Source organism: Phocoena phocoena, chromosome 5, assembly GCF_963924675.1.
Source record: "Phocoena phocoena chromosome 5, mPhoPho1.1, whole genome shotgun sequence".
In the NCBI taxonomy this organism is placed as follows: Eukaryota; Metazoa; Chordata; class Mammalia; order Artiodactyla; family Phocoenidae; genus Phocoena; species Phocoena phocoena.
The window spans coordinates 40,491,404-40,514,932 of NC_089223.1; the positions used below are offsets into that span (position 1 = coordinate 40,491,404).

The window sequence follows — 23,529 nt, forward strand, 5'->3', positions numbered from 1 at the left end:
TAAGCATGGGGCTGTTTATACAGAGAGGTTTTAAAATATCTATAGGCTTAAAAAATTATCTTCACTACCCACTCGTACAAACATCATCTCTGAGCCTTGCATCAGAATCTTATTGCTATAGTAATTTAAGCATCTGCTCAGTGGTATATGTGCTGAGATTTCAACCACTAGTGCAGCATTCATGAGTGAGATAATTGAAAAGTGCATTATTTTGTATGGTTTTCTCTGAGTCTTTTATTTTTGCATATGTAGTTACCATAAATGTATTTTCTGTAGGAACATCTGCTCAACAATTGGATGCAACATTTAGTACCAGTGCTTCTCTTGAGATATTTGAATTAGACCTTTCTGATCCGTCCTTGGATATGAAATCTTGTGCCACTTTCTCTTCTTCTCACAGGTATGAGATTCAACCTTAAATTCACATGATTATTCAGTTATATGTTGTGGTTGATGCCTAGTGTGTCTACAAATGTTCCATTATTAGAAACTGTAAGGAGTACTATCAATGACGTGAAATATTTTGTGAAAAATTATATGAGTGCATTTCTACGGAAGTAAAAGAAGTGTCTATCTGTTTTATTGAATTTTTTACTACTGACTGTTATGTGTAGGATAGGAAGGAGAGGCTCTAGTTTCTAGTATTTTTTTCTTATGATATAGTAGAGTTACTTTCTTTTATCTCCTTTATCTCACCTGTTTACAAAAAAAGGTAGGTACGACTAGAAAAAGGAGTAGTTGGATGAATATTAAGATGTTAATAGTGATTTTCCCTGAATGGAGGTTGGTTTTTTTTTCCCCTTGTACTTATCTATATTTAAAAATACATTTCACAGAGAATTTTATTGACATGATTTCTGGTACAATAGGTGTTTAGATCACCTTTCCAAGTACTTAAGCTGTATTATAATGCAGAGAAGGACACTTTTCTTTGAGTAGTAAAATATGCTTTATTGCCTTAATAGCTTGGCAAGTTTGGGGGAAGAATTTTACCTTAGCTAACAATACAGTTCAGAAGATGGAGTCTCATGGGACCTCCCATAGTCTTCCAAGCCCTCCCACTGTGATGGGAACCCCAGATACCTTTCGTCTAGCAGTTTTTCTCCTCACCACCATTTGTCTTGTATATCTCCACGCTGCCACCTTGCCAAACCATAATCTTTTATTCTCCACCAATGGGGTACTTGTCATAATAGACATAATTTTGATGTCACTTTTCTACTCTCAGAATACATTATTTTTCTTAGAAAATTTCAGATGACTCCCTTAACTCCTTTACTATTTAACAGGTAATTTGTTAGTGAGTACTTCTGTAGTCAAGTAAAATCAGGGAGGTGGTTGATTAGCTCTATTTTATAAATGAACCAAAGTAACTGGCTTAGGGTCTCACAGATTCTAAATGGTAAAACCATTCTTAAGCTCATATCTTTTGACACACAAATCAAGTGTACTTTGTCATGTTAGCTCTACAAAAGAGTTTTTGTACTCTTTAAGATTACAAAATGAAACATGTATGTATGAGTATAAATAAAAACTAAAATGCCATTTCACCAAGTTATGCAGTTACCAGAAATAGAGGAGAAGCAGTATTTTTGAAGTATTTATGAAAACAAATGTATAATTTCAGATTCTTTTCTACATTTATTTGACTTCAAAAAAGAGTTATTTTGCTCATTTTCTCTTAAAGGTACCACAAGTTGATTTGGGGGCCTCATAAGATGGATTCCAAAGGAGATGTCTCTGGAGTTCTGATTGCAGGTGGTGAAAATGGAAATATTATTCTTTATGATCCTTCTAAAATTATAGCTGGTGATAAGGAAGTTGTGATTGCCCAGAATGACAAACATACTGGCCCAGTGAGAGCCTTGGATGTGAACATTTTCCAGGTTAGACTTTTGACATTTATTCTTAATTCTTGAGATAATGTGCTGCTTATTTTATATAAGTATATGAATCTGCTGTGCCTCAGTCTTGGAATTGAAAGCTAAAACTGTGCCTGTGCAGATTGATGAGTGAGTGTATTTGTTTGAAGAATGGAGGGTTCAAGGGCTTCCCTGGTAGTGCAGCAGTTGAACATCCACCTGCCAATGCAGGGGTCACGGGTTCGATCCCTGGTCCGGGAAGATCCCACGTGCCGCAGAGCAGCTCAGCCCGTGCGCCACAACTACTGAGCCCATGTGCCTAGATCCCGTGCTCTGCAACAAAGAGAAGCAACTGCAGTGAGCAGCCTGCGCACCACAACGAAGAGTAGCCCCCACTCGCTGCAACTAGAGAAAGCCAGCATGCAACAATGAAGACCCAACACGGCCAAAAATAAATAAATTTTAAAAATAAATAAATAAAGATCTTGAATTATTACGATAATTGAGTATAACCAGAAAATGAATATTATCTTTTATTTTTATTTTTATTTTTTTAATTTTTTTTATTTTTTTGCGGTACGTGGGCCTCTCACTGTTGTGGCCTCTCCCACTGCGGAGCACAGGCTCCAGACGCGCAGGCTCAGCGGCCATGGCTCACGGGCCCAGCCGCTCCGCGGCATGTGGGATCTTCCCAGACCGGGGCACGAACCCATGTCCCCTGCATCGGCAGGCAGACTCTCAACCACTGCGCCACCAGGAAAGCCTGAATATTATCTTAAGAAAGTTTAAAATAGTTATTTTTCTTGTATTATAAATAGATACTTTGGGTATAGAAATATAGAAACCCTAACTTCTTCATTCCTGTGTCTACTCTTTAGATTAGATAGCTAATTCCTTTGTTAATTGGATTAAACAGCTGCTGACTTTTGGTTAGTGTCTTGTATCATAGGTGGCTACTACCAGAATTCCTCTATTTTCATAGTTATATGTCAGTTGTTTATAGAAGTATTAATGAGAGTGAACAGTAAAGGATGAAGGTCAGTATATGAACCTCGTTATCTTCCTGTACTTCATATCACAATTTTAGGGTCTTTTTGACCCTAAAATTGTGCCACCAGGAACTAGATTGAACATAAATGAAATGTAACAAGATTGAGCATAAATGAAATGTAAATACGTGAGGACAAACATAGAAAACAAATTTATGGTTACCGAAGGAGAAAGGGCTAGGGGAGGGCTAAATTAGGAGTTTGGGATTAGCAGATACAAACTACTATATATGAAATAGATAAACAATAAGGTCCTACTGTATAGCACAGGGAACTATATTCAATATCCTGTAATAAATCATAATGGAAAAGAATATGATAATATATATATATATAACTGAATCACTTTGCTGTACACCAGAAACTAAAACAACTATATTTTTTTAATTGAAGTAAATCAACTATACTTCAATAAAAGAAAATTTTTAATACATAAATATGTGAGGATTTAAGACAATAGATTTTACTAGCCCTATCTTGGTCCATCTCCAGAAGCTGGCTTTGAGGTATCCTGAGATAGATGCCATTATTTTAGGATTTGGCTATTTGTCTGAAGCAATAATTGGTGACTTATTTTTGTCTCCCACAACAGGTCCCCTTCCAGAGATGCAAACCACAAGCAGTAATGCACATATAGTTGCATAATTAAGAATTTATCCATGCAATTACTTTTTAATGTCTTATATTAAAATGTCAGTAGATGTATTGTCTTTTTAGTTTAATAGAATTTTAGAATGTTTCTTTAAAAAACTATATACATTTCAGATTGTTATGCATAGTTTTTAGGAATTCATGCATTTTGCTTTTTTAATTAGAAAAATTATATGCCTTAAAACAGACAGGTCTTTCCAGCCCTGAATTGGATTATTCTGAGTTCTCTTAATTATTTGTAAGTGCTATTTAGTTGTTAATTGTTTCTTATTACAGACTAATTTGGTGGCCTCTGGTGCTAATGAATCTGAAATCTACATTTGGGATTTAAACAATTTTGCAACTCCAATGACACCAGGAGCCAAAACGCAGGTATTACATTGATTTCAATGTAATCAAAAGAACCAAAATCAGTTTTTCTACACTTTGTTTTTTTCACACAGAATATATTTGTTTAAAATCAGTTTTTAAATGTCACTGATTTTCCTTCAGCATAGTAAAGTATTAATAAATATGTTTCTTTAGAGCATCAGTGAATCCTTCAACAGTAAATATTTATTTAACACTTACCATCTGCCAGACACTGTTTGATATACTAGACTTATGGTAGTAAATAAAAGACAAGTCTTTAATAATTTTCTTAGGTATAATATTTTATATAGTATAGTATTTTATATAATATGGTATCTTAACAATATCCAACCTTATAATAAAAATCATAGACTAGAGAGGAAACTTATTTTTAAAAAAAACACTCAACCTGTTTCTTATGTAATTCTAATAAGTTGAGAAAGAACAGTCCTCCCCCTGCCTCCTTGAGTTTCTTTATGTTGTATAGACCAGTGGTCCCCAGCCTTTTTGGCACCAGGGACTGGTTTCACAGAAGACAGTTTTTCCACGGACTGGGGTGGGGGGGTGGTTTTGGGATGATTCAAGTGCCTTATATTTATTGTGCATTTTATTTCTATTATTATTACATTGTAATATATAATGAAATAATTACACAACTCACCATAATGCTGACAGGAGGTGGAACTCAGGCGGTAATGTGAGCAATGGGGAGCAGCTGTAGATACAGATCAGCTGAAGCTTCGCTCATTCACCGGCCACTCACCTCCTGCTGTGTGGCCTGGTTCCTAGCAGGCCGTGGACTGGTACCGGTCCGGGGGTTGGGGACCCCTGGTATGGACTCCTCAATTTGAGTGGCCATTATAATGGGCCGTAACATTTTGGCAATCTGAAAGGTAGCATAATAATAGTGTGTGGCCTACCATTTATTAAAGATAGTTTTCTAGGTCTAGGTTGTAACTTTTGCTCTGCTTAGATGTCTGTCATATTGACCAGCATCTACTTTGTGGTCTGTTATCTACCTTGGAGCAGTTGCAAAGTAAAGAAACAGCGCTTGGTTTGTAACAGGAGCTTAATAAATGCCTGGTGATAAACAAGGTAAAATACTTGAATTGGCATATACCTGAGCTTTAAACTCTATTGCATGATGTTGAGAACTTAAAAATATAAAAATAAATTTTTGGAATGAATAGATCCGATTTTTAAGTAATCCAGTTTTTAAAAAGAATTAGATTTTGTAGTTAAATTTGATTATTATTGAGAAATGGCTTTTAGTTGTTTATTCCTTATAGCCCCCAGAAGATATCAGCTGCATTGCATGGAACAGACAAGTTCAGCATATTTTGGCATCAGCCAATCCCAGTGGCCGGGCCACTGTGTGGGATCTTAGAAAAAATGAACCTATCATCAAAGTCAGTGATCATAGTAACAGGGTAAGTTTGTGATTGATTTGTGACAAACATGTTTTATTCCTGCTGTAGCTATTCCTATATAGTTTGTCAGAGTAGGCAACAAATCAAATTTCTATAAAGTCTAATCCTGTCTTTTTATGGACCAATCATGTTGGAATGAGAGGTTTCTTCCTTTGGGGAAAATAATAAAATTCCTACTAAACCACACGGGATATATTAATGATGAAGAAAAAGATTGGTTAATCAAGGGGGTTATTCCATGATATACTGGTTGTTTTGCTTTGCTAGCTGTTCCAAAGCATTATAGCAACTTTTTAATTCATCTTTAGCTTTCTCAAGAATGTAAAAATTGTCCCTGCTAGTAATTTTATGACTGTGAAGCTGTAGTTTCCAGACTCCTGGCTTCATCTTTTCTGATTAGGTACTGCTAAAGTGAGCTGATGTTCTCCCACTTAACACAGTATATGCTGTTGTATAACACATTACATTTTCAGCTTTATAGATTCATTAATATTATGTCATCATGTGCTATAAAGTAATTTAGACACAGTTTAGGCCTTGTCTTGCTAATTTGTTTTTAATTACATTGTTTAGTTGGACATTTAAAAAAAAACGAGTTTGCCTAAATCAGAGAATACATATATAACTTAAAAACAACAATAATAACAACAAAAAACATTATTTACAAGAATGTTTCTTCAGGGTATTATTTTTCAGTGAGTCAAAAATTTTAAAACAAGTTTCAGTGGAATAAAGTATACAATAAACATTTCAGTCATCTTTTGGAATACTTAATAGGATCTGAACTTCCAGGTAGTTCTCAATAATAATGTTAATTTATCCCATGTGAAAATTGAAATAGTAGTTGTTGCTTTAGACACTTTCTCTTGATTTTTATGGTGAAATAGAGGAAAGATATGAATTTTTTGTCATTTAAATCTTATCTCTTTATTTTAATTTTTCTGAAAGTATTAAATTTTAAATTTATATAAAACTTTTCCCCTAGTTACAATTTTGACAGGAGAACTCATTTTTGGTATAGAATTATTCTGGCGCAGAATGATTTTATGTATCAAAGGGTTGGCTGAATTGAAAACCTTTAAACGTTTTATGTTTAATACTACTGTTTAAGAGTGTTTAATAGAATTTAATAGTTGTATGGGGTTTTTTAATAAACTGAAATTTTAAATAAATAAAAATAGATTAAAATAATGATTAAATAAATAAGAATTCTTTTTTTTAATAAGCCTGAGCTGATGTTTGGTACTGTTTGCTTTAACAAAGGCATATTCCTCATGTTCATTTTGGCTTTTCATAAAATAGTATGACTAAAAATAAATAAATAAATAAAGTAGTATGACTGATAAAAATGTGAGCCTTAACTATGTACAGATGCATTGCTCTGGGTTGGCGTGGCATCCTGATGTTGCTACTCAGATGGTCCTTGCCTCTGAGGATGACAGGTTACCAGTGATCCAGATGTGGGATCTTCGCTTTGCCTCCTCTCCACTCCGTGTCCTGGAAAACCATGCCAGGTATCTTGCTGCTCTTCCAAAAACACTTAATTTGTGTATTTTTAAAAATGTATTTACTTACTACTTTGAATTATCAGATAATTTTTTTTTATTTACTTATATAGTTAGTTAGTTATTTTTGGTTGGGTCTTCTTTGCTGTGCACAGGCTTTCTCTCTAGTTGTGGTGAGCAAGGGCTACTCTTCATTGCAGTGCACAGGCTTCTCATTGCGGTGGCTTCTCTTGTTGTGGAGCACAGGCTCTAGGTGCGCGGGCTTCAGTAGTTGTGGCACACAAGCTCAGTAGTTGTGGCTCGCGGGCTCTAGAGTGCAGACTCAGTAGTTGTGACGCACAGGCTTAGTTGTTCCGTGGCATGTGGGATCTTCCCGGACCAGGGCTTGAACCCGTGTCCCTTGCATTGGCAGGTGGATTCTTAACTACTGCACCACCAGGGAAGTCCCAGATAATTTTTTTAAATTAGGGAATCTACTTTGTCTCTGTCTTGTAAAAGTCAACGTAAATGGTTTATTTTTATTTTAAGCAATAGTCATCTGATATTCTATACCAAAAAATGATAATCAAATCATATCATGAAAATGTGTTAATGGATTTTCCACTACTTATTTCAAATAACAGTTAATAGATCAAAATTCTAGTATATCACAACATTTTGGGACAACTCATGACCTTATACAGTTTGATCTTTATTTGGTTCATCATACTTATCAAGAGTCTTCCATAACATTAAATGTCAAGCAACAATTGAAAAGTTTGTTTTATTTCTGAGTGTTTATCTTTTTTTTTTAACATCTTTATTGGAGTATAATTGCTTTACAATGGTGTGTTAGTTTCTGCTTTATAACAAAGTGAATCAGTTATACATATACATATGTTCCCATATCTCTTCCCTGAGTGTTTATCTTAATTTAAAAAACAAACATTTTGAGAAATTAGGTGGTTCATTCTGCCTTTAATTTTAATAAATGTGTGGATGCTCTAAAAAAGGTATGAGAATTGTCTTGTGTTAGTTTTAGTAACATTAAATTTAGTTTGTGGGAACTCGCTGCTGGTCCAGTGGTTAGGGGTCTGTGCTTTCACTGCAGGGGACACGGGTTCCATCCCTGGTTGGGGAGCTAAGATCCTGCAATCCTCGCAGCGTGGCCAAAAAAAAAAAAAAAAAATTTAGTTTGTAATTACGCACATTTCCTATCATTAATATTCAGGTACCCAGGGAGTTCATGCACATTTGTTCAATGTTTTTAAACGAGAAACAAATCCCTTTTAATGTTATAGTACTTTCTAAGTACTTTGGGCTTTTTTCTTCTTTCCTGTTTGGCGATATGTAAACTAAAACTTTAAATCCCTTCCCGCCTTCCTCCCCGCCCCATAGTGGAATTACACACTTTGAGAAGTCTTAAGGTTTGTAACCTCTCCTTGAGCTTCTTTATAAAGGAGAAAAGAGTCTGGTCAGAATGTAATCCTGTTTAGATATTATGCTTCAATAAGCTCTTTGTAAAGAAAGGATGATTCTGAGGCATTTTAATATTTTTCTCACATTGGGTAAGGTTTTATTTATTCATTCAACACTTGCTTATTGAACACGTACTCTGTACCAAGCACTGTGCTAGGATTCAGTAATATAACAGACAAAAATCCCTGCCCTTTTATTACAGAGTATTGAGCAGAGTTCCCTGTGCTATACAGTAGGTCCTTGTTGGGAATCTGTTTTAAATATAGCAGTGTGTATATGTTAATCCCAAACTTGCAAATGTTAGCTTGATTTAGGCTCATAACAAACCTATGGTGTAAATACTATTATCCCATTTTACACATTGGAAATTGAAGCTTGGCAAGGCTAATAAGCTTGGCTTAGGTCTCAAAACTAGTCAAGTGCTGACTTCCAACCCATACATACTGATCCTAGTATCTATGGTCTTAACATTACATTCTGCTGCCAATTTTAGGAGTGGTCATAATTTAGCAAGATAGAATACCATACTGGGTGCCAGGAGCAAATCAACCTCACTAGTTCTCAATTTTCTCCCTCTAGTAAATGCAAGAGTTGGAGTATATTATGATTATAATATGATCTTTAAGGTCCCTTCCAGTTCTACAATTCAGTGATTTTAATACTTAGTAAGAACCTAAATGTTCCTTAACATGTGATATTAAATATGATATTGATTTCTTTAAAAGGCATTCTTGACATACCTTGAAATTTTTGACATGCGTGATTAGATTCTAAAGAGCGGAGACAATAAAAGTTCATTATTGCTACAATTGGGGAAAGTTGAATATGGACTCTAAAGTATTGCATATAAATGATAAATATTTTCAGTATGTAATTGTATTGTGATTATATAGGAGAATGTTCTTATCCCCAGAGATAAGTGTAGAAGTAACATGTCATAATAGCTGCATTTAACTCTCAAATGGTCAATATATATATGTAGAGAGAGAGAAAGAGAAAGACATAAAGTAAATGTAGCCAAATCAGTGAATCTAGGTGAGGAGTATAAGGGTGTATATCACACTATCCTTATAATTTTTACAAAGATTTTAATGCTTAAAAAATAAAATGTTGAAGAAAAATAATAAAATAAAATAAAATGTTGGAAACAAAAGGTATTCTTAAATAATTTGGGTCCTTTTCCTATAGTGTATTTTCCTGATTCTGAGAGGACTTAGATTGTAAGAAATGTCATCAAATTAAAAACAACTTTTGAGGAAAATAAAAACAATATATACCTCGATGATAAAGTTTATCTGTATTTTGGAAATTGAAAAACTGTATCTTAGAATTACTGTAATGTTTTCAGGAAAATTTAAGGTTATTAATTTGTATGTTTTTATTTTATGAAATACACAAACGTAATTCTAGTTTCTAGTGTTTTTCTAGTCCCTGTTATCTACTAGCTGTATTTCTACTATTTTCTAGTATCCAGTATTTAAATCTTAGTTTCTAGTATTTTTCTTCATGGTCTGGTAATGTTAACTTTCCTTCTTTCATCTCTAAACAGCAGAGGCATGAATGTAGAAAAAGCAAACTATTATATAGCACTTTTTTCTGGATGGTGGGATAGAGGGGTTTTTTTATTTTTACAGGGGATGCTAATCTGAATTTTCAAAATATCTACCAAAAATACTACTCTGTTTATACTTAGTATAAAAAATCCAAAGGATATTAAAACACAAAAAGAATTATAAAATCAAATCTTTAGTATTTAGATCTGTAATATTTCTTTGTGAGGCAAATTTAAAATGTTTCCTTTTAGTTAAAAAAAAACTTATGTAATAGGAGAACTACTCCAGTAACGAAAAGTAGAAAGTTAGTAAACAAAGAGTAGAAAACATGAAGTAGATTTCCTACCCATCCATAGGTAAAACTTTTATTGTACATATCCTTATATATACATAACCCCATTTATGCAAGTATTTAATGTAATTATATGTTTTATACAAATTTATGTACAGAGTTAACCTTTTTTCATTGGTGAACAGTGTATAATAATAAGAAACAGATTTCTACAGCATAATTTTTTTAACATCTTTATTGGAGTGTAATTGCTTTACAATGGTGTGTTAGGTTCTGCTTTATAACAATGTGAATCAGTTATACATATACATATGTTCCCATATCTCTTCCCTCTTGCATCTCCCTCCCTCCCACCCTCCCTATCCCACCCCTCTAGGTGGTCACAAACCACCGAGCTGATGTCCCTGTGCTATGCAGCTGCTTCCCACTAGCTATCTATTTTACGTTTGGTAGTGTATATATGTCCATGCCACTCTCTCACTTTGTCACAGCTTACCCTTCCCCCTCCCCATATCCTCAAATCCATTCTCTAGTAGGTTACAGCATAATTTTTAACTATATATTTTCTCCTTAAAAGATGATCTGCAATTTATTATTACGCTGTCCATGTTATTGGGCATTTGTTTTCATTTTTTGCTGTCATACACTGCATACTGTATTGAGTATCTTTGTAATGAGCAAAGAGCATACACATTGCTAAGTTGCTTTCCAGAAAGATTATATGAAATTATACTTCTCTTAGCAGTGTGTGTCTCCAAAACCTAGAGAAAAATAATTTGGTTTTCTCAAGATTAAAAATTTCTTCATTTCTTTGTGTTTCTTATAGGGGGATTTTGGCAATTGCTTGGAGCATGGCGGATCCTGAATTGTTGCTGAGCTGTGGAAAAGATGCTAAGATTCTCTGTTCCAACCCAAACACAGGAGAGGTATGGGGAGGAAATGTTTCTCAAACTTACAGCTATTATAATATTTTATCTCTGGTTGAATAAGAAAATTTCCATATGAATTCTTTAGTACATGATTAAAATTAAGAACGTGAAAGTAGACGGAGGTGTATGTGAAATGTAACTCTAGCAGAGATTTTATTATGAGCATTATCTAAGCTCAGCTGTTTCATCTGGGGATATCAATCATTGAAATAGTGTCTTTGAACCTAGTAATCACCCGCCATTTCCAATCACAGGTGTTTAACTAGACTCAGAAATACTTGGTTTGATTTATTTACTGTGTTTTCTGGAAATAAGTGTCCTCAAAGTAGGAGTGTTCAAGGTTTGGGTCTTTTTCTTGCTTTACCTTTCCTGAAGATCCTCTTTGATTTTTGGAAATCAGTGGATACAGGTTTTTAATCTCTCTTTTGAACTGTACAGCAAGAATATAATACTTTATAATAAAATATTTGTCGTATGTTCTACCCATGGAAACTTAGATGGGGAATTTTACCTTATTAAATATAAATATTATATAAATATAATTTCATTTGCTTTGGGTTGTGGACTAAAAATCTCTTTTACCTATTATTTTTCTTCTTCTTAATGGTTGAATGGTTTCCCTCTCTTTCACTAGTGGGCAAGACACCATAGATTCTAATTACAGCTTTTAAACTTTTATTGCAAGTGCCTTCCCAGTTGCCCTGATGGTATGCTAGTAAAAATAAGTATCTTTGGTGGGTGTTTTTAATTAATTAATTTATGTATTTATTTATTTTTGGCTGCATTGGGTCTTTGCTGCTGTATGCAGGCTTTTCTCTAGTTGTGGCGAGCAGGGCTACTCTTCGATGCGCTGTGCAGGGCTTCTCATTGCTGTGGCTTCTCTTGTTGCGGAGCACAGGCTCTAGGCGAGTGGGCTCAGTAGTTGTGGCTTGCGGGCTCTAGACCGCAGGCTCAGTAGTTGTGCTGCACGGGATTAGTTGCTCCGCGCTATGTGGGATCTTCCCAGACCAGGGCTGGAACCTGTGTCTTCTGCATTGGCAGGCAGATTCTTAATCACTGCGCCACCAGGGAAGCCCTGTTCAATAGGTTTTAATCTGTAACATTAAAATTAAAGCAAGCACTTTTGTTATTTGATTTGTGGTTTAAAGTTTTCAGTTGCAGTGATGTCTGTAAGAATATAGAAACATTAATGTTAGAGGAGACGAGAAAAAATAATAATTTTTGCTTCATAAGATTTGTAGACCAAATAATGAAAGTGTTTCATTTTACACTGTGCTTTCCCAAGTGAGTTCAAAATTCATGGAAATTACTGTTCTTTTTCAACTGTGTAATTTGATAAAATGATTTTTTGCATATGCTTAGTTGTGTGTGCTTGGACTTTGAAGGAATAAACTTTTAGTGCATGCTGCAACTAAAAATTGTAGTAGATTTTTATTCAAATGCAAATTAGGAATAGACAAGTGATTCAGATATCAAGAAGCTAATAGTCTTATACATCAGTTTAAGCATCAAAGAGGAGCAGGCTAAATGCCTTTTCACTTTATTTTCTTATAAAATAAAACATTATTTTAAATGTCAAGGAAGCCAAAGTTAAGTAAATTTGATTCATTTCTTTTTTTTTATTTCACTTTTTTTTTTTTGTGGTACATGGGCCTCTCATTGTTGTGGCCTCTCCCGTTGCGGAGCACAGGCTCCGGACGCGCAGGCCCAGCGGCCATGGCTCAAGGGCTCAGCCGCTCCGTGGCATGTGGGATCCTCCCAGACTGGGGCACGAACCCGTGTCCCCTGCATTGGCAGGCGGACTCTCAACCACTGCGCCACCAGGGAAGCCCGATTCATTTCTTAAAGCCATAAAACCTGTGCTCCTAAGAACATCAGTTACCATCACACTGAGTTAGTAACAATTATTACATTATTACATTGTAAAGTTAGTAAACAATTATTACATTATTTATTTATATCAGCCATTTTTAATAGTTTTTCTATATTCTTTTCCTTCTAAAGAAAACTGATAATGCCAAATTCTCTTGATTCAGCAGTAATAAGAATGATGTGTACATGTTTTCTCACTTGACAAGAAGCCAAACTTCTCGCTGAATTTTTCCTTCTCAAGAATTTTTTTTTGAAATTTGATCTTCAAATAATCTAAACATGGCTCTTTGGATCTTGGCAGGCAAAGTCGGTTGGCTAGGACCCCATCGATCTTTTAGAGTTCAGCAAGTTGACCCTAATAGAGTATTCTGGTCTTTCGGGTGCATCCTCTAGTACCATTTCAGTAAAAACAGGAAAACCTCATTTTTTAAGATTTACTTATTCCAAATCTGGTCAAAATTTTGAGCAGCATTTCTTTTTTTTTTTTTATCATAATGTACTTTAAAGAAATTTTTACAATTGTTGTTTTTCCTGGCTGGATACTTTGTAAAAGTAAATGTTTAATAAAGTTGTATTTGTTGATCATATTAATTCAGCTGTTTTGGCTATAAAGTGGCTATACTTTTTTCTGACTTTTTTTTTTTTTTTTGCGGTCTAGGTGTTATATGAACTTCCCACCAACACACAGTGGTGCTTTGATATTCAGTGGTGTCCCAGAAATCCTGCTGTCTTATCAGCTGCTTCCTTCGATGGGCGTATCAGTGTTTATTCTATCATGGGAGGGAGTGCAGATGGTTTAAGGCAGAAACAAGTTGACAAGGTAATAAGAAGTGTTAAGGTTTTTTATTATAACACCTGAAAAAAATCATCTTACTGTGTAATTATTTTGAAAATAACTTTACTGATCAATGATACCAATTAATTGGATAATTGTGATAAAAAATTTCTTGGATATGACTTGAAAACATGTAATATAGTCTTGCATAAGTTTCAAAAATCTCACTTTATTTTATTTTTTAGCTTTCATCGTCTTTTGGGAATCTTGATCCATTTGGCACAGGACAGCCCCTTCCCCCGTTACAAATTCCTCAGCAGACTGCTCAGCATCGTATAGTGTTGCCTCTGAAGAAGCCACCCAAGTGGGTCCGAAGACCTGTTGGGGCTTCCTTTTCAGTAGGTGGATTTGCTTTTATGGTCCATAAACACAAAGGACTTACAGTAAAGTGTTACTATAGGATCACTCAGATGGAAGAGGGCTGAGTTTGAGATATGTTTGTGAGTTTTCATCACTCAGAAAGGTTTCTCGGGAAAAGTGAAACCTACTCCCTTTTTTTCTTTTTTCTTTTAAATTGTAATAAAATATACATAACAAAATTTACAATTTTAAAACTTACAGTTCAGCAGTATTGAGTACATTCACCTTGTTGTGCAATCTTTGCACCATTCTCCCTACCCCACTTTATTAAACTTGTCTTCCTTCTCTATCTCTCCTTCCTTCATTCCTTCTTTTCTTTTTGAGAGGGTCTACATTCTAATTGTTACAAGGTCCACTATGGTTGGACATCTAAACTATAGCCTCTAACCTAGCAGCACTTACGACAGCACTAAAGCTGATATTTTGATTCTCCATCTCTCGTACTGGGTTCCAGACTCACGTGGGGAAGAAAGGAGTGTTATTTGTTGTCTTTATAATACTTCAGTATTAGTGAGTGGACATGCACTTTTCATTCCAAAGATGAATATATAGTGAACATCCTCTGTTTGTCAGGTACCACTTTAGGCACTAGAAACACACCTGTGAACTAGATAGAGTCTCTGTCCTCAAGTAGCTTATGTTGGGGGGCGGAGAGGCTTTTCTGTACAGTTTTATTTTTCTTTTAAACCTTGTCCATACATAATTTTATAATAATAAGTGTTTTAATTACTTAGATAAGGAAGGAACTAACTAGATGGATGGTTAGGATTCAGTAAGTAAAGTGGAAAGTGATAAAAGCAAAGATTCAAAGGCAGGAGAGCAGATAGTGGAGAAGACCAGACAAGAGGGATGAGAGATTAATTAAATCCATAAGTGACGTAATCAAAGGTCTATTATTTAGGAAGATGAGAGTATGTAGTATGGTTTGGAAGGGGGAAAGACAAGAGTAGATGTGCAGTCATACAGCAGTTCAGTGCAAAAAGAATTAGGCAGAAAAATAGCAATGTAAAAGAAAGAAATCAAGAGATTTCAGAAGAGATCAACACCTAGACCTGAGGAATGAATTTGAGAGGCCAAATGAAGAGTTCTGAGCCTGCTTAATAGGAGAATGACAGCAAACATGTACATGGGAGCCCCCCCATAGAGAAATGAAGACCCCAATGAGTGGCAAAACCTAAGTGCTTATATGCTAGGTTGAACAAAGAATGGCAGTTGTGGAACAGTAACTAAAATATGTAGAGACTGATGGAGATAATTTTTATTTAACAAGGTCTGTTTGTATAGAGTTCTCCCATCCTGGACTCCCGTATCTGGTGATAAGGATGTATCTTTCCTCCTGGTGTAGGGAGAGCAGCTCTCACATGTGAGTTTCATCTCCTGCTTTCAGAAAGAAAAGAGGAGGTCAGGGTGCCTTTCTTGCTCCTGTTGTTTTTCAGTATTCTTCAGCTCAAAATAATCCTTAGGTCAAATGGCATATTTTGTAGCAGCATAATCCACCACCTTTTAAAACGTGGAGCCTAGAGTAGAAAGGGAGGCAGATACGTACAGCTAATAGTTGAATCAAAAGAGAGAGATAGGGCTTCCCTGGTGATGCAGTGGTTGAGAGTCTGCCTGCTGATGCAGGGGACACAGGTTCGTGCCCCGGTCCGGGAAGATCCCACATGCCGCGGAGCGGCTGGGCCCGTGAGCCGTGGTTGCTGAGCCTGCGCGTCCGGAGCCTGTGCCCCGCGACGGGAGAGGCCACAACAGCGAGAGGCCCGCGTACCACACACACAAATATATATATATATAATATACTGAGGGCGTCTGGGATGGCAGAGGTGACATTTGCCCAGGCTTTGAAGAGGAGTAGCATTTAGTATGTGGAAGTTAGTAAAAGCAAGTAGGTGAGAAATTGTGGGGCCCAGCAACTAGGACCTTTTATGTAGAAGGTGGGTGGTGTGAAGAGGAATAATAATTGAAGGCTGGGGTCAGATTGTGGAGTAGGGGAGTGTATCACCAATTGCATCCAGAGCCAGAGTTCTTTTCCTTTAGCCAGTTTACAGTCAGTACGTTTGAGGGCCACATCCTTGTCGTTGGAACTGATTTTGTTTACTTGTTCTATTCTAGTTTGGAGGCAAACTGGTTACCTTTGCAAGTGTCAGAACACAGCCTCAGCAGGGAGCTGAGCAGCAGCTGCAGCAGCACCACGTGCGCATCAGTCAGGTCGTGACAGAAGAGGAATTCCTTAGCCGGTCAGCCCAACTTCAGCAGGTCGTGCAGTCACAAGGATTTGTCAGTTATTGTCAGAAGAAGATTGATGCTTCTCAGACTGAGTTTGAGAAAAATGTGTGGTCCTTTTTGAAGGTAAAGTTGGTGTTAAGCAATTTTAGTTCATTATCTGCAAATTCAGCTATTTCCATCATATTCTAAATCTGTCTTCCTGTTGAAGAAACAGTCGAGAGAATGTGATTTGGGGATCTCCTGATGAAATTAAACCATATGGAGAGTACATGACCTAACACTTTATGTCAAGAGTTCTTCCTTCTCTGCTGTGAAAAGCCTAATATGAAATACTTTTTTAATAAGTAAAAAATAATATAATAGCTATTTTTAAGTGAGAGAGACATAACATTCAACAGACCTATTTTAAAATTAGAACATAGAGCTTAGTATAATAAAAACACAGAGTATTTAATTTTTGTAGTAGGTCTAATTAAGGAAAATGGGGAAAGAGGGAATAGGTATAGGGGAGAGGGGTTGGAGGCATTTCTCAATCCTTCTACTGAGTTGCATTTACGACAGTAGAATAATAAATAGAATTTGCCAGTTTGTCATTTTGTCTCCATGGGAATATCTGTTTCTCAATTCTGTTTTCCAAAGAAAAGAAATCTTGAATGCAATCAGGTTAAATTTATATTTTGTGAGTAAGTATTAGTTTTAAGAAAGAGTTTTAGGACATCACATGTTTCACATAATGTGAGTTTTGCACTCATGTAACCTTTGGACATGACTTTGGTTTTACAAAAATTAGTTTAAAAGTAAGTTTTATTCAACCTGGGTAATTAATTACTAGTAGGCTTACTATTTTAAAAAATAACTTCTTTAGAAAAACTTCTTTGGATTCTCTTATAAACAACCTTTTGGTTGATATAGTAAACTTTAGGTAATTTTAATAATTCTGCTTGGAATTTGAGCAGTTAATTAAAAATTAGGCCTTTAAATGCAATTCTTTGTTTCAAGAATATGTCTTTTTTTAAAGGTAAACTTTGAGGATGATTCTCGTGGAAAATACCTTGAACTTCTAGGATATAGAAAAGAAGACCTAGGAAAGAAGGTAAACTTTTGGAAAAGTTTAAAGGCTGTGCTTGCACAAATAAAATATTTATGTAGCATAGGTGTTTTTATTTTTTAAAAAGTTCAACACAGATTGTTTCAAATCATTCAGTAAACATTTAATAAGAATTTATGCTTGGTTGCCAAAGTTTTTCATACACGTTGTTAAAGGTGAAACTCCTCATTGTACCTGAATTTAGAAGCTGCTAGAACCACCTTTAATTCAAACTCGATTTAAAGAGCTGTGTCAGGGAGAATTGGTTCTTGAAAGAAAAGAAGCTGTGAACCTCAAACACTGGGAATGACATTTAGTTTTTTAAGATGAGGTGTAGCCAGCGGCCCTGGAGGAAAGAGGGGGAAACTTAAGAGATCACCCTGCATTCACTACAGCTTAAGTGATGAAAAAGAGGGTACTGTTTTGCACCCCCGCTGTTTATGCCTTCAGCCCATAATTCCCAAACTGTTTATAAAGTTGGTGCAGCTCACAAGTAACTAGTAAATATTTTGGAACAAGGGTGTTTTATTCTACTAAACCTGAATAAACAAAAAGCCCAAGTGATTTGCTTAACATTTTAATGTAAAAAAAAAAAGATTACTTTTTAAAAAAGGAGGTCGTATTCCAGTTTTATAGTTTTCTTCTCAGAGCGGCTTAATAATTATTCCACAATGTTGACATAAACAGCAGTTAAAACACTCTGACTGTGGAAACCTTGAAGGATATATTTAGAATTCTTTGTATAATTTGTATTAACCCTTTGTCATTCTTTGAAAATGACTGAAGTCTTCTACAGCATTGCAGAGTTATCGCATATGCGGAACAGGTTGGATACTGTGCACTCTGGGCAGTCAGTGCTGAGCACATTGAAGATTAGTCCCCTTTAATGTCAGATAGACCTGAGCTCACATCACAGCTCCGCTGCTTACTGATCATGTATCTTTCCTCACTCCTTTAGATTTTTTATATTTAACTTTATTATTAGTCTAAACTTCTTGATGCTATAACTTGGTTTGCAAGAGATTAATATGAAAGTTTTACTGCAAACCTGTTAGCAAAAAATGAGGAAATAAAATTTGATTGTCAAAATACATCTAGTAGCAGTTCTTTCCATAGTAAGTCTCTGAAGAAATATTTTTTTTAATTATAGTTATTTTATTTAAAACAAAGTAGAAGAAAACATGCTTGTTTTGAGGTTAGTTTTACAATTCGAATAGCAGAGTAAGATGACGTGTGAGCAATAAAATAGATCCATGTAACTGAAACTAGCACCATTGAGAATCAGTTCTGCAAAAATTTTATTCTTTTCTTAAACATGCTACCCCTGATCTGAATTTTGGATTTTTGCCAATGACAATGGAGTAAGAGGTGAACATTTGCTATATGCCTTGAAATAGAATTCCATTTGGTAGCTGAGTTGTTGTCTTTATTTCAGATTGCTTCGGCTTTGAACAAAGTGGATGGACCTGATGTGGTAAGAGAAGACCTTTAAAAATAGCTACCTTCTAAAATTTTGGTTTAGGTCATAAAGAAGAAAATATAATTTAGGAAATGTGTTTTATTGCTTTACATTGTAAAAACAAATGCTTATTGTAGGCATTTTAATACATGAATAATTCTCTTCAAAATAGCATAAGTTATAGCTAGTAGAGCTAGTTATAGCTAGTAGAAATTCCTATGTTTGAATTTCACAACAGAGGTAAAATGAAATCAGTGACTGCTCAGATACTTAACATTAAGCTCTTTGTTGCTGAGGGACATTTGGCAGGAAAGAAGTGTTAGGTCTTAGCAGTAATGGCTCCCTGCTTTTCCTCTAATGATGTTCCTCAAATAAATTTACTTAGTGTTGCTTCTTATGATTAAACTAGCTCTGAATGTTGTTGGTTGGGTCTTTTGTCTTCCTTGTTCACTAATAACCTTTTAATGCTACATTCTTCACTTTCCTCTGTCATTGTTTTGTGTACCAAAGGCTCTTAAAGACTCTGACCAAGTAGCACAGAGTGATGGGGAGGAGAGCCCTGCTGCTGAAGAGCAGCTCTTGGGAGAGGTACTTACTTTTCTCATTTTTAAGTACATTGGGAAAATATGTGATATTTGTTCATCTCACATTGAAATATGGAAAATTTTCTTGACTACTTGTTCCAAAATAAAGCTGGAGTTTTCTTAGAGATGTTTAAGGTAGAAGTCTGTTTACTAATTTGATAGAAGTATCATCTCTAAAATTTTTAGTTCTCTGACCTAGCTTCTGGATTATATGGTTTAAAATTAACAGCTGATGTGAGATTGACTTAGTTTGGTCAGATGCATATCAAGATGTCAAATTGAAAAGATACTTTATTCAGAAATCCACATTGCATTGCATGTAAAGGTAATGTTTTTTCTTGACACATTAATATTTACAACTCACTATCAGTGGCGTAAGCTTCTGAATTAATCTTGAACTTTGAGTCCAAGTAAAGAATATTTCACTAAATAATCTGATCGTCCTGATTCACTATAAATGCATCCTGAGTTGTAGTGACAATTTTTATAACTAGGTAAAAAGAGTCCTTGAAAACAGAGTTGTATCATTAATTTTTTTCCTTTTAATTTTCTGAGTTTTTTTAAGCCACTAATATATAATTCTATAATTTACTTTTCTTGCTTTCTAATTATATTTCATCTTAGAAAATTAATCAACAAGTTCTTGTTTCTCATCTCATATTTGACTTTTTCATTATTCTTTGTGATATGGGGATATTCTGATTATATAAAGTTTCTTACAACCTTTTACTAAGTTATAATTCCTCAGTATACAGACTATTACAAGATGATTATTAAAAATACTTTCCTTAGAAGTGGATCTTGTAACATTTATTTAACTCAGGAATACAGGATATGGGTAAAATCTTGCCGAAAATTTGAACTAATTTTGGGAATACATAGAATTGTAGGATACATTAAAGAAACGTACTTTCATTTATATACAACTGGACTAACTATGTATTATCAAAGAGAGGGCCATTTGTAAATACACTTGTGAATTAATAGGTAAATATATATTTAACAAAACAGTAGTCATCAATGTGTGCTTTCAGAATATTTGAAAAAATGTTGTTTAAGGTGGTAATATCTTCCCCTTGATGATGCTATTATTATGTAAAATAAAACATAGTAGCTTACACACTAAAGATAACCAGCACATAATAAGTTGTGCATTTTTTCACTTTATGTATATTTCAGAAGTCCATATATAAAAGTTTATTAGTTGCTTTTTGAAAGCAAATTTGAAAAATTGTTAAAAGATTTTTTTGATAAGTTTGTTAGTGAATATAATCAGATCAGTATCTGATTTATTCCTCAGTATGAATAACAAGTTTTACAATTTTTTTTTTTTTTTTTTTTTTTTGCGGTACGTGGGCCTCTCACTGTTGTGGCCTCTCCTGTTGCGGAGCACAGGCTCCGGACGCATAGGCTCAGTGACCATGGCTCACGGGTCCAGCCACTCCGCGGCATGTGGGACCTTCCAGGACCGGGGCACGAACCCGTGTCCCCTGCATCGGCAGGCAGACTCTCAACCACTGCGCCACCAGGGAAGCCCAGTTTTACAATTTTTTAATTTCAGTTTTTAAATTCTAAAATGTTTCTCTTTTGTTGGGGAGAGAATTAAGGTTATAGTTAGTCTCCTGTAATAGTTAGTATTAACTAATTAAGCATTATTAACAGATGATGCTCTACTGTGCTCTACACTAAAATTATCCAATTCAAAAACGCGCCTGACTTTGAATTCTAGGCACTAACATTCAGATGTGTAGGTAACACGAGCACAGAAGATAGATATTTTATCTCATGTAAGACAGATGTGTTTTTTCTTTTAATTTCTCTGTAATCTCTGACACATTTTATTTTTTGTCATCTTTTGAATTTTTATGCATAGAAGAGAAAGCATTTAAAGTATTTACCAGCAGTATGCCTCCATTATATTTCTTTTCTTCTAAAGAAAGAAAATATTGAATTTATTTTTACTCAGTCTTACAAGTAGTTTCAGAAATTTGTAACAGAACTGTATATATTTTTACCAGACCAACCTGCTGTTCCAGGTGTGACTAATTTAAGAGAACACAAACTCTCTAATTGAACTTTAGTATATTTATAAATAATCTGTTTATATTGCATTTATATAAGGACGCCAGGTGGTTTTCTTTTTTTCACGACTGAGTCAGTTAAAACCGAAAGACTCTTATAACTAACTATACCTATTAGAATTTTTAGACGTGTTGAAACAAGGTTGTTTTAAGATCTAAATTAGAAAAATGTAAAAAAAGAAAAAATGATCTAAATATAGTATAATTTAAAACATCTTGTGGGACTTCCCACAAGTGGGAAGTGGCTAAGATTCTGTGCTCCCAATGCAGGGGGCCTGGGTTCAATCTCTGGTCAGGGAACTAGATCTCACATGCTGCAACTAAGAGTTCGCATGCCTCAACTAAAGATCCCTAACGCAGTAATGAAGACCCTGTGAGCCGCAACTAAGACCTGGTGCAGCCAAATAAATAAATAAATATTTAAAAATAAATAAATAAAACATTTTGTGTGTTTCAAGCTACTGTTAGTTGAGGTATCTAAGAAAACAAAAATTCTTCAGCTTCAGTATCTTCTGAGCTCCCAATATGGATATGTACACTTAAGTTTGTTTAACATTATTTCTGAGGACTTTGGATTTTATTTATGATTGTATAATGAGAGTTAATACTTAATGAAATCATAGTTCTTAGTTTAAACTTGGATCTGAGAAATTTTCTGGGATAACTTGGCATGTCATCTAGTCAGTAAGTGAATAATCATATTTAAATTTTGTTTTGCTGGTAAATTATTCCAGTTTCATCTGGCTAAATTGCTGCCCTTTTCATCTCCTTAGCGCATTAAAGAGGAAAAACAAGAATCTGAATTTCTACCATCAGCTGGAGGAACATTTAACATCTCCATCAGTGGGGGTAAGAATCTGTTGGTTTTGATTTCTAATTTCTTTTAACCATTTGAAAGCAAATAGTCCCTGAGTTTAAGTTAGAAACGTTTTGTCACGGGTGGTAGAGGGTTGAAAAGAACTCAGTTATCATTTAGTACATGTAATCACTACCTTAAAAATGATGGTATGATCTGAAACCTATGTGATAGAAATTGTAAATGATCTTTATTATTACATTTTAGACAATCTGGAAAATATGTTATTTTACCTGATTTTACTTATATGTATCTCAGTATATTTCCATAGATATCAACAGTTTGTGTTAGAAATTAATCCACCAGTAATATTCAGAAATCAGCATTGTGTTCTCCATTGTGTGTGTATGTAAAAATTCATAGGTGTAGTGTTTTTTTCTTGTAACAAAAAACTTTAACTTGGGTGTGTTATTTCTTTATTGCAGATATTGATGGTTTAATTACGCAGGCTTTGCTGACGGGTAACTTTGAGAGTGCTGTTGACCTTTGTTTACATGATAACCGCATGGCTGATGCCATTATATTGGCCATAGCAGGTGGACAAGAACTCTTGGCTCAAACCCAGAAAAAGTACTTTGCAAAATCCCAAAGCAAAATTACCAGGGTATGTTATTTTAAAAATAAACAAACAGCAGCATTTGTTTATAAAAGCAAAGCACTCTTATTATAGATAATTGAGATTCAGATAACAGTAAAGAACAAAAAAACCCACCCATAATTCCTTGACCCAGAAATAGTTATTGTTGATAGCTTGGCATGATTATCCCAGTTTTTGTTGTTTACATATGTAATACTTTAAATGAAATATTTTTATTGTAGAAAAATTAGAACATAGAAAATGTTAAAGATAATAATTTTAATACCCCCTGATTCTTCCATCAGATTGGTACATATCCTTTTGTATCTCTTTCTATGTATTTGTAGAATTTTTAAAAACAATCATTTATACAGGTATATATGTGTGTGGTTTTATGTATAAATGTTGTCACTTACATTGTAATCATTTTCCCGTATCATTTAAAGATTCTTAAAAAAATTTTTAAATTGCTGTATAATATTCTATAGTAGGGATTTATTATTTCTCTTATTTGG

At 34.7% G+C, this 23,529-nt stretch overlaps 1 protein-coding gene across 27 annotated transcripts in view; it reads left to right on the plus strand.

The window, feature by feature from the left end:
- SEC31A (SEC31 homolog A, COPII coat complex component) overlaps positions 1-23,529 on the plus strand; it is a 64,462-nt gene that overhangs the window by 10,586 nt on the left and 30,347 nt on the right. For 9 of the 27 annotated variants that reach the window (XM_065877374.1, XM_065877363.1, XM_065877364.1 and 6 more), the window contains 14 exons: positions 277-400; positions 1,688-1,886; positions 3,839-3,934; positions 5,203-5,343; positions 6,715-6,857; positions 10,978-11,077; positions 13,611-13,772; positions 13,973-14,125; positions 16,257-16,493; positions 17,389-17,463; positions 18,893-18,931; positions 19,427-19,504; positions 22,355-22,430; positions 22,863-23,041. In XM_065877374.1, coding sequence (XP_065733446.1) covers positions 277-400; positions 1,688-1,886; positions 3,839-3,934; positions 5,203-5,343; positions 6,715-6,857; positions 10,978-11,077; positions 13,611-13,772; positions 13,973-14,125; positions 16,257-16,493; positions 17,389-17,463; positions 18,893-18,931; positions 19,427-19,504; positions 22,355-22,430; positions 22,863-23,041 — 1,802 coding nt within the window. The remainder of the gene's footprint in view (positions 1-276; positions 401-1,687; positions 1,887-3,838; positions 3,935-5,202; positions 5,344-6,714; positions 6,858-10,977; positions 11,078-13,610; positions 13,773-13,972; positions 14,126-16,256; positions 16,494-17,388; positions 17,464-18,892; positions 18,932-19,426; positions 19,505-22,354; positions 22,431-22,862; positions 23,042-23,529) is intronic. The other 18 variants (XM_065877366.1, XM_065877371.1, XM_065877387.1 and 15 more) reach the window with 4 other exon arrangements.